The sequence below is a fragment of the Dermacentor variabilis genome, chromosome 1, assembly GCF_050947875.1.
Source record: "Dermacentor variabilis isolate Ectoservices chromosome 1, ASM5094787v1, whole genome shotgun sequence".
Lineage (NCBI taxonomy): Eukaryota > Metazoa > Arthropoda > Arachnida > Ixodida > Ixodidae > Dermacentor > Dermacentor variabilis.
Genome location: NC_134568.1, coordinates 186097654 through 186109709, shown reverse-complemented (window position 1 = coordinate 186109709; position 12056 = coordinate 186097654). Strand labels below are relative to the sequence as shown.

General features: G+C 44.6%; 1 protein-coding gene across 1 annotated transcript in view; it reads right to left on the bottom strand.

The window, feature by feature from the left end:
• Nucleotides 1-12056, bottom strand: part of LOC142589665 (regulator of microtubule dynamics protein 1-like) — an 82861-nt gene that overhangs the window by 48407 nt on the left and 22398 nt on the right. Inside the window, exons 4-5 of the mRNA XM_075701201.1 lie at nt 1830-1919; nt 1659-1714 (exon numbers count right to left, since the gene is read on the bottom strand). Coding sequence (XP_075557316.1) covers nt 1659-1714; nt 1830-1919 — 146 coding nt within the window. The remainder of the gene's footprint in view (nt 1-1658; nt 1715-1829; nt 1920-12056) is intronic.

Below are 12056 nucleotides of genomic sequence, written 5' to 3'. Positions count from 1 at the left end.
TAAGTCAACCTCAACTGTCCTGACATACTCTCAGCCCACGCACGACGCCTCATTGTTGTGTTTCACTGCTTCAAAGAGTTTATTTTGGTTTGGATGAGGGACACTTGCATCTCAGCATCAGCCAACACTGTTTTTTGAGCTCAAGCTCCTTCAAAACGGCGGCAGCACGCTTCCTTTCCCGTTAACTCCTCAATGCGTAGGTCCTTTCTGTTCTTGTACACCTTCTGTCACTCATTCGCCCCACGGACCATTTGAAGCATCTTCTTGGTCAGCTGCACAGTCCACGTCCTAGTTTTCGAACTCAAAGCAGAAAGCAAAAATAGCAGCCTCCACGAGCGGTGCGCATGCCTTGAAAGATAGCAGATCTCATGAGCTTTTGGAGCTGGAAAAATCGCAGTTTCGAGCAAGAAAAGAACACTTTGGAGCAGTAACTTACTTCTCTGGTGCAAAAAGGAAGCTCTGTATAAGTTGATACTTTCTGAAACACTGCATTTAATATTGTATTATAGTAAGAAGCAAGTACCTTTCTTCAAATTGCTGCTGCATGTTATTGTTACTGTATAAAAAGATAAGAAAAATACAGATTTAACCCTTACTCGCAGTTAATTCTGCACTTCAATAAAATGGAAATGAAAGTTACACAAAATAAAAACAACTGACCGAAGGTGGGATACAAACCGATGTCTTCGCATTACGTGTTAAATGCTCTTACGAATACATCTATAGCGGTGCTGCTTTCCTGTTCACTTCCTAGAGGATTTATGTATGTATCCTGAACAAACCTTGGGAGTGTTAGCCAGCAGCACCACTGATGGCTATGGATGTAGAACATCCTGTCTAACATAGGCGTCATGCAGTACTTTAACTTTTTATGGTGAGGGGTACTGGTCAATGAACCCTTACGTGCTACATGAAGGCATCAAAACTGCCAGATCCAAGACCCCCGCTATGTAATAAACGAGAACAAGGCAATCAGAGGGGCCCAATTTCCATTTATTTATCATTTCTTCACTTAAATGAAAGTGACAATTAATTTCCTCTATGCTTTCTTTGATCTCATTGCCTGTTGGTTTATGATTTTGACTAGGATACACACATGCAGGCACGCGCGCGCGCACACACACGCACACGCACTATAACATTCAAAATTAAGTAATGGACAGTAATGTCCATATATTTCGACAAGCCAATTATTTATTTACTAATTAGTTGTTTTGTCAATTAGCATTTCATTTTTTTCTGTCAGATGTACACTCCAAATCCAGAAATGAAAGTGAACAAGTAGTTCAAGTTTTTTTTTTTTTTATGTTGAATGGTGTTCGGAGTTTGTGGGAGAAAATCTGACTTGAAGTTTGCCGTTTTTTCCTGTTTTTGCTTTATTACGGTATGATAGCACCTACACAATTTCAGCATAAACCCAGATCGGCATGATAGAAGCACAAATGTAAAAAATTTGTAGAACATTTTTCCCTGGCCCAAGTGCAGATCCAGGCACTTAGACTAATGCTACACAGGCCATAGATACAGAGCGCTGAATGCGCCACTCATTCCCTTGCCTAATGTTAAGGCCACAGGAAATTGAAATTTAATCAAAGTCCCTACGGGGAAGAGTAAACATAGTTTGGCCTACTACAATGCAAGCAGAAAGCATTGCTCACCAATTTCCAAGAACATAATAGTTCAGAGGGTCTTGGGGCATCAATTCTATTGCTTTCTGTAAAGATAAAGATGCAAGACAAACTGCTTAAAAAATCTAGAAACCGAACATGTTCTCAGTATGCCACAGAAATAAGACATGTACAAGAAAAAACACAGAATTTTAAACTTGCCTCAACATGCTTCTTGATTAAGAAACCATCATGGATTCTTTCCTTGGTTGAAGGATGGTCCTTCTTGGAACCTATTAAAATACTGTACCACTGGAAGAAGAAGCCAAAGAGAAAGGTACAGAAATACATTTTTGAAAAAAAAGAAAAAAGAATGTTGCTTGATGGCAGTTTGGCAAGGGCAAATGGTGAAATCCTGCTAATCAATGGTTAAATGAACTTTCCAATAAAGCATTTGACCCCTTGCTTTTTCTTGCAATATCATCTGTCTAGAGAGGTAAAATAATACAAAATACCACATTAACTATTTGGGTGCCTGGCATCCAGCACATTCTGTCGAACAGGTTGTCTTTAAATTCAAATGTTACTTATCGTCACACACAGAACATTTTACAGTTTATTTCAATTGAAAATTCACTTAACAATTAATGCATGCTAATTAATTATATCAGGATAATTATTGTTCCACAGACAAAATGGCCTTTTTATCACTGTAATTTGAAAGCACCTCGTAATCAATGTCTAAGTCCTCTGAATCATAGTTCAGAAGTAGTTCTTGACATTCCGCACAAATAAATGAGCACACTTTTGGTGTTGGTTTACCATGTAGGAAAGCTAAATGTGAGCAACACCAATGGTCATCCCTTTCAGGGTCGATCTTGTTCGCCATATGCGACCACACAAAGTCGATTTTTTTTTTATTGCAGATTTAAATTCTTCAGAGGGACCTATTTCTAAAAAAATTTACCGTTATTTTTCAAGGTGACCGTAAAGTGAGAAAAAAATATATTGCATTGGTATACATGTAAAAAGGAAATTATTTTATAAGAATTAAAAATTTCATGCTTTGTTATGCACATAGTAGTTCAAGGCTTAGCAAATGCGCACACGAGAATATTTGCCAAGACTCAAATGTTCCTGCTCTTATACTAATACGTCAGTAGCGTAATCGAACTGCATCGGTGGGCGCACTCAAGGAAACTGTGTGGTTGTGTGCGAGTTAAAAAAGCAAAACATTCGGCAAACTTCCGCTAACCTTCATCTTATCAACCAGAGGCAATCAGTTTTCTAGGGTCTCCAAAAAAGGAAACGCATGCACGGGGGCATCCTTCGTATGCGCATCCCTGTGAGCAATAAATGAGCGAGTAACAGGTGGTTGCCCTTTGAGCGATTAGTAACAAAATAGCCATCAGTTTTGCGAGCGCAAGAAGCCAAAACTGCCAGCGGAACAGAACCCAAACTAACCGCTGACCACCCGTGAGCCAATGCGCGCGTGGTAGTATATAGACGTGCCACAGCAAACAAGGTAGCTCTAAAACAAACCATGCAACGAAAACAGAGAAAGGGAGGTACAAGAAAAAGATTTCCTGTATTCCCCGCACAGTGGCATCAAATGCCAGGAAAAAAAAAAAGTCAAGGAACTGACACACTCTTTAAGCATACAGATGGTGCCACAAATAGAAGGCATCAACCACTTTGGACTAGTTCGCAGGCGCTGTATATTTACATCACTGACAATGAAAGGGTTTTGTCCCGCCATCTGTTGTATAAAAAAAAAACTACAATAAGATTTGTAGTTTAACAAACTTTTGAGTAGATGGCACAACCAGTCCACACGATATTGTCATGTTCACAAATTATCTGGGGAAAGGTAGAGAGTATGTGGAAAGTGCAACAAGCCTTTACTCAGGCGCAACACTTCAAGCGTTTTGTTTTTCACCAAACGCCCCCTCCCCCTTCCCCAACTCCAAAACATGTACACTATAAATAGCCACTGAACTCATTTGCACACTACTGCTCATTTTTTTATGGACAATTATCTGAACCATCATTATGTGCTCATTAGTGCTTTATTTGAAGTGTTTTTGTAGATACATCTTCAACTATCTATGGCACCTGAAGGGATGGAAGCGGCCAAGGAAGCAGCAAATTTGGCACTATGTAGCAGGTTTGGAGCAGGAATTGTATGTATTCGAGCAGAAGATACGTCTGGGAGCATGCTAGGTAAGGCTCAACATGACTAAAGTACAGACAAATCAATAAAAGATGTTCTTTATCAGACTTTGCAGAATACTATTAGGTTATGGCGAATCAGCTCTGTGAAGTCCAAAAGTTGGAGGAAAGTTCCCTAAAGGAAAAAAAAAATGTCCTACACCCGACAAAGGAAACCTATGGGCATTCCTCGGAAACCACTATTAAATTAAGTACCGGATATGCCAACTAAATGTGCCCAAGGTAAAAAATAACCAAGGGATTTACACGAAAAGCAGCCACTGTATGTTGATAGGCTTTTGTTAATGCGAGTCAAGAGTTTTTTCCCCCATTGTGCACAAGCAACTATTATATAAGTTTATCAGCTAGAATTACTTACTTTCACTTATTGAATAAGGATATTGGATAATGCAAATCCTAGGTGGCTTTAAATCCAGTTATTGGTCATGTTTCAACATCCTCCCCAACTTTTTCACTGACATCTCGTCGACAAGGTAAATTTGTAGAGTTACCTAATTAGACGTATTCCTGCACAATGAACAATAAATACTGACTGTGACAGCCAAGAACAACACCCATCAACATGCAGTGAACACTGTTCATGTAATGCCCTGATCAATTTTTTAAATTCTTGGTGACATTCAGGTGACACCATAGCCACTGAGCAACCACGGCGGGTACACTGCCAGTATCGACCGCTATGGTAGACTAAAACAAACTTTACATCTAAAGTTTGCAGTCGCAAAAGTGATCGTGTATGATGTTGTGCAGAATATAGAGTACCTGGAGTGCAAATATGAGCGACAATTATGGTTGTCATTGGATATTTCTGGTAAAAAAGTTTCACGAAAGCAAGCAGCTCGTTTGTTAGCGTGTTGCACTACCATCAGGGCAACCCGACGTGGTGCATGTGCGAAATGTACCGTATTTACACGATTGTAAGTCGATTTGAATGTAAGTCGACCCCCCCCATATCGCTTGACCAGAAAAAAATAATAAGAGAGCATACCCAAGGGCGCATTCGATAACGAAAATTTATTAGTAGCTGACACGGTCACTGGACTACTCGTCTCTACTAGTGCTGCCATCGTCATCACTGCTGCGGTCCCACAGCGCGTCGTGGTCCACCGAAATTTCAAATTTGGCAAACGACCGCACCAGGACATCTTGAAGAACAGCAGCCCACGCCAAATGCACCCAACCACATGCAGCCATCAGGGAGGCTCTTTCGACAGGTCCGGTTGGCGTAATTTCGCAGTCTTCTGCCGCCAGCCACTCGTTGTACAGGGTCGTCCACTCTTAGTTAGAATGCCGCTCCGTGCTGCCGGCGCTCCACGGGGCGCCTCTGTCGGGAGCCGGAGAAACTATTGCGCAGGTGCAGTGAGAGCCGCAGGCGCGGCTTCGCGCGTCGTCTGCTACAGTGCGCCCTGCATTGCGGTGAAGTGGACTTCAAATTTGCACTGCCTCCGCAGAACGCCGATCGGAGAAACGTTTCTGAATAAACAAAAGACTGCTGAGAAGCCTATCATCTGCTTTTATCCCGTTGCAGCAACCGTAGCAAAGTTTCCTGTGTGCCTGGTGAAGTTGAAACACACAAATAAGCATGCCGGGGAGAAAATGTGCGCGGCATAATATTCGAAGCTTTATACTACTGCTGCAGCACTACGGTCCACCAATATTTTTAATTTTTGGCGTCTTGCTGAGTAGCTGGTAATAAGTGTTAGCAGACGACTGCTGTTGTCTGCTGAAATCGCGGCGCAACGAAAATTAATCTGAGCAGAATAGTAATAGTGGAGTTGGAGCTACATTTTCAGTCTCCTATTTTACCTTCCCACAGATAGCGAGCGGTAGACGGCCAGGTAGACTCATCAGCGTTTGAAAACAATCCCTAAGGTGTACCAGGACCTCAGTCTTCAGCTTTGCATGGCTTGAAGTAGTTGCTGAGAGGATACTTATTAAGGCGATAGCGTTTAATTGTTCCTACTAGCGTCCGTCCGTTACATTTTAGGTCACGTGACCTTAATATCACGTGACATCACGGTGCAGCGCGTCGTGATGTCACATAATCCCTCTGCCACGCTTGCGCCATCTGCTCTTCTCATCTGTCACGAAATGAATTCAAGCGCGGCAAATTCAACTCAGTGGAATGAGTCGCAAACGGCTTTCGCCTTCCCGCAGTTAATAAACATCTAAGTGCCTCCAACAAATTTTACAGTTCACAGGTGGCCGTAGGAAAATATGCCGGACTGTGTTCCCACTAAGTTCCAAGTATGTGGCTGGCGTATTGAAGCAGGACATCTTGAATCGGTTATGTGGACAATTTAGTCAGCCGCCTTTCAATCTGCCTCTAACACTTCCATCATGGCTTTCGGATGAGCGCTAAAAGCATAACCTTTCCTTCGGTTTACCGCGACAGTGCAACTTCCCGGTTGCGAAATTTCTATGACGAAGTTTATCTATAGACGTAAACCGTCAAGTCACCCAACTGTCTGCCGCCGAGTGCAACTGCTTTTGCGAGTCATTCGGCGATTAAGACTACAAGAACGTTGCCGTATCACCACTGCGGCCCAAAATGTGATTCCCGACTGTCTAGACCGAGAGCGCAGGCACGTCTGGTCGCTTCAATGTTTTCTGCTTGTGGGCTGCACTAAACCGAAATGTTGAGAGTGCCGGAGGACGAAAGGCGGCTGATTGTGGACTTAAGTCTCAGGGGCTATTCGCAGAAACCAATTGCAGCAGAAACCAATCTTGCAATTGACACAGTGAATAGAATAATTAATGCATACCGGAATGAAGGCAGGCTTCAGGATGCCCCTCGGCAGCCTCGTCACAGAGTGACAACAGATCAAGAAGATAGACAGCTAGTAGCTGCTGTGGTGGATAAGCCCAAGATGTCTGTACGGGAGCTGCAAGTGGAGCTGGGTTTGAAACATGTTTCTGCCACTACAATCAAGCGCCGCCTTTACGAAGCTGGACTAAAGAGCAGAACTGCTGCACAGAAGCCGCTGCTGCGTGCTCAAAACAAGGCGAAACGCCTGCAGTTTGCCCAAGACCATGCGGATTGGTCGGTTGAGAACTGGAAGAGCGTCGTCTTCACAGAGGAGTCTACTTTTTCCACTAGATGGGACCAAAGATCTCGAGTCTGGTGCCCCATCAACACGAGGTATGTGGTTTGGTTCCTAAACTTTTCTTATAAATTAATGGGTGGAAACTTTGAAAAACGTTTTAGGAGCATTATTCAGCTTGCAATTTAGCGTTCTGATGAATGTGTATACTTTGCGTAATATAGTTTTCAAATGCGCCGCAGCTCATTTTTTGTAACCGCATCGGGCAAAGACTGATCGATGTGTCCGGCTTAGGTGCATGTGTATAAAGCTAGTAAAAACAAGCTTGAATACATAACTTAAAGCTTGAATACAGTTGCGCGCAATCAGTTCCGATTTTGACCAATGTCTTATCAACAAGCGTTGATTGCGGGCAGCGTAAAAAGTTTTTTGTTGTGCATTGTGCAGTGCTTGGAGGGCAATACTTTTCCGTGCACAAGGTGCTCCCGCTAAACTACAGGTCAAGAATGTATATGTGGAGGTTAAAGCGTGTAGGCAGCATTCAGAATTGATATTTGCCAAGTTTCCTAATGACACTTTCAATAAAATAACTGTTTAAATGCACATCAATTCTCAATTTTTTTTTTCATTGTTTCTCAGCCACTTGACAGCGCAGCCGATTGGCGCAAAGACGGTGTTGCTAAAAAAGCAGCCAAGCCATTATTTTTTTCATTTGCTTGTGGTAATTGTCTTAGCTGGTAGGAATACAAGATCCGTTTGCAGACTCAACAAAATTAATACATAGTATTCCTTCCGAAGCATCCCTTCCTTGAAAGTCGGTTTCGGATAGCTGGTGGGTGTATATTTCTCATAACAAATGTATCCATATAACAAACTGGCATGCTATTGCATGAAACAAGTGCGTTGTAACAAAAGACAATTACTTCTTCTACGACACTAGAACACAGTGTTTTCTTCACGGCAACAAAGCAAACAAAAATATAGTACCTGCACTCCATCTTTCTTGCAGGTATATGCCGGAATTCATACAACGAGTTGCCGCAAGTGGGAGGAGTTCTGTGACTGTATGGGGCGCCATGACGAAGGATGGCCTTGGACCTCTAGTCCGAATACCCGGACGATTCACATCGGAGGGCTACTGCTCTATACTGGACGATGTGGCTTTGCCATTTCTGTTAGACGGCCTGTTCCCTGACATGGACTTCGTTCTTCAACACGACCGCTCCCCAATACACACATCCAAGAGGGTTGCCTCGTATTTGCAGAACCGGGAAATTGCCGTGATGGATTGGCCTCCACAATCACCAGACCTCAACATCATCGAGAACCGGTGGGGGAACATTAAAGTTGCGTTGTCGGGTCAAAACCTGCATGGTTTGTCGGCAGACCAATTGTGGAGAGCAGTCCAAGAGCATTGGGAAACATTAAAGGGAAGCTGAAAGCTTTTCCAGAAAAAATGAGTGAGGAGCAGTACGCCGTGGTTTTCAACCCTAGGAATTCGAATATCGCATCGAAATTGAGCGAAAGAAAGCGCAAACATATTTTATTTCGACGAAAAGTGCAGCAGCAGACACGCCCTGCTCGCGCGCCTCGTTTCCGCCTGTGATTGGTCGGGCGCCTCGTGACGTCAACAATGGTGTTCGTCCGGACCGACTGCTGCCGCTACACATGAAGCACGGTGCAAAGTAGTTTGGTGGTGTTTTGCTGAGACGGTCACGAAAATTTTCGAGAGCTTGCGTTTCTCTGAGGAGTTCGGCGTTAAGTCTAAATTCTACGAGAGCGATTTTGCGTGCAACGGTGACGGACGACGGCTTCGAGCGACAAAACGGGCCGTCGCTTGAACTAATCGCTCGGTGTTGTCGCTCGATCGCTCGTTTCTAGAAATCTGGAACTCGTCGTTCGTTGCCTGGAAATGCTATGAGCGACTAGCCAATTGTGCGAAACCGAAACTGGATGTACATAATTCAAATACTACTGTTTGTCGCACCGAACGAGCAAACTATAGAATTTTACACGTGCAAGAATAAGAACCTAGTGCAAGACCTTCAGAAATATTTTATGCTCCCTTTTCAGTAAAATACATCAACTTAAATTGATAAAGCATGCGTCACGCTAGTTTCGGCGCGTATATTGCTGCCCTCATACCGGGAAGTCGTCGCTCGCGTGGAGTTCGGCTTGCAGACGACGAGTGAACGCGACAGCCATCGCCTTGCTTGTAGCGCTTTCACTGTCGCGTGCAAGATCACTTGTAAGGGGTTTACACTTGTACATACTACATGTACGAACCGATTGCGAAGAGCCGGCCTCTCCAAGAAGCAAAAAATGCTGGTGCAAGCACTGCTTTCCACGCGAACGAAGGCGAAGTGTTAGCATCTCCTTGTGTTTGAAATGTTCTTTGGCGAGTATGTTTTTTGCTAAGCTGCATTCAGCGTTCCAGTGAGTACATTTCCGGGCAAACAACTGTAGTGTTATGTTCCTGCATGCCTCCTCGTAGAACGTAAGCGGTGATGCGATCTTCAGCATTTGTGGGCTGCCCAAAAGCTGTCGGCAATCTACAGAGACGGTTTAAACGCGGGAAAAGTTTACCGGCTGTTGCAGCACGTGTAGTACAGAACCTTCATCAGCGCGCCATCCACACGCTTGTCGTAACCCGCAAGTTCCGTCGGCTACGTGAGATGGTCGGTTTCCTATGTGTGCGAGAGAAGGGAGAGCGCAGCGTCTTGGCGTGAGCAGGCTTTCCAACACATGCAAACTTTACGCTTGCACTGCGTTATGGTAGCTGCATGCAGGCTGTTTCACAACACACGTGCGAATAGAAAATTCGCGGCACTTGGCAATGAAACCTGCGTCAAAGGTGGGCGATAAACATGCACCTTCCGTTCAGCGTGCTAACTATTTTTTAGGAGAACCCAAAGCACCCATTATTGATAAACGCCGGTAGTAATCGTCACGGAAGTGGTTAGAGCACAACACTGTTGTTCTTGAGCGCTTGAAGTTGTTTCGCTTCACAGCAGCCTCCCACTTAGCTGAAAGCTTCTTGTCTTGCAGGAACTAATGGAACATTGGAACATCGTCGCGGCCGCTGGTGTTCGTGCAAGCGTAGGCTGCACAGAACGCCGGCATGATCGGCCTACAAGTTCAATTGATGCTGCGCACGTCAACTACCACTCCTATATACACACAAATAAAGGAATGTAGGGTCGAGCGAAGCAGATTAGGACGGCACGCACGCAGAAATAAGCCCGGTCAGGCACGGTTGCGGAGACTGCGAAGGAGCGGAACACCAGTGTTGATGTCACTAAGCCGCGGTTTCCGGTCTCCGCTCGCATCGTCAGCGTCAGCTGCAGCGCGCGGCGCTCGACGGGGGGTGGAGCTACAGCGCAATTTTAACCGACGACTGCGTCGCTCCTAAGTGAAAAATCCCCCCCAAAATTTTACCTTCATGGTTTATAAGGTTCCCACATCTGTATATGAGTGTCTTATTGAATTTGACAGACTCTTCAGCTTCCCTTCAAGGGCCAATGTTGACCTCTGCACGTCGCTCTACAACCCCCTTCCTGGCCGGATGAGAGCTGTCGTAGATGCCGGCGGTGATGTTACGCGCTACTAGGCCATGAAGGGTATGACTTAGCGTCGCGCTTGCGTCGAGACGGGCTGCAAGGTAGCGCGCCTCGCTTGACCGTCTGTTCCAGCCTGCCTTATTTATGTTGTTCTTTTTTGCCATTACTTTTTCTTCTGAGCTAACAAAAGAACTGTATTCGGGAACTTGTTTCGTTTTCATCTTCTTAATAAGCTTCTTATGTTGTTGCTTTTTGTGCATATCTGCGAAGTAAAGCATACTGGTATTTACCTTTGCCTATTTTTTGTTTTTGTAATTGCGCGAGTACCTTGCTACAGTGTCCATATTGGACTCAGACAAAATCTCCGCAGTTTTTCATGCCTATTCAGCGTCAATATTCAGTCCCCGAGATCACACAAGATGGGAGCACTCGTTTACCAATGGTGAATATTAGTTGCCCATACAATAGGATCGAAGTTTTAAAATGTTGCGGAAAGGTCGTTATTGAGTAGAGTCGAAGACTCATTGCAGAGTAGTCGTAGCTGCAGTACTACACATCTCTGAGTATTCTTTATCGCAGTGAGCATTCTCTGACACAGAAATCTACAGGTCTTTCGTCCTCCAGCACTCTCGACATTTCGGTTTAGTGCGGCCCACAAGCAGAAACCATTGAAGCGACCAGACGCACTGCGCTCTCGGTCTAGACAGTCGGGAATCACATTTTGGGCCACAGTGGTGATGCGGCAACGTTCTTGTAGTCTTAATCGCCGAATGAGTCGCGAAAGCAGTTGCACTCGGCGGCAGACAGTTGGGTAACTTGACCGGTTTACGTCTATAGATAAACTTCGTCATAGAAATTTCGCAACTGGGAAGTTGCACTGTCGCGGTAAACCGAAGGAAAGGTTATGCTTTTAGCGCTCATCCGAAAGCCATGATGGAAGTGTTAGAGGCAGATTGAAAGGCGGCTGACTAAATTGTCCACATACCCGATTCAAGATGTCCTGCTTCAATACGCCAGCCACATACTTGGAACTTAGTGGGAACACAGTCCGGCATATTTTCCTACGGCCACCTGTGAACTGTAAAATTTGTTGGAGGCACTTAGATGTTTATTAACTGCGGGAAGGCGAAAGCCGTTTGCGACTCATTCCACTGAGTTGAATTTGTCGCGTTTGAATTCATTTCGTGACAGATGAGAAGAGCAGATGGCGCAAGCGTGGCAGAGGGATCATGTGACATCACGACGCGCTGCACCGTGATGTCAAGTGATATTAAGGTCACGTGACCTAAAATGTAACGGACGGACGCTAGTAGGAACAATTAAACGCTATCGCCTTAATAAGTATCCTCTCAGCAACTACTTCAAGCCATGCAAAGCCGAAGACTGAGGTCCTGGTACACCTTAGGGATTGTTTTCAAACGCTGATGAGTCTACCTGGCCGTCTACCTCTATCTGTGGGAAGGTAAAATAGGAGACTGAAAATGTAGCTCCAACTCCACTATTACTATTCCGCTCCGATTAATTTTCGTTGCGCCGAGATTTCAGCAGACAACAGAAGTCATCTGCTAACACTTATCACCAGCTACTCAGCAAGACGCCAAAAATTAAAAATA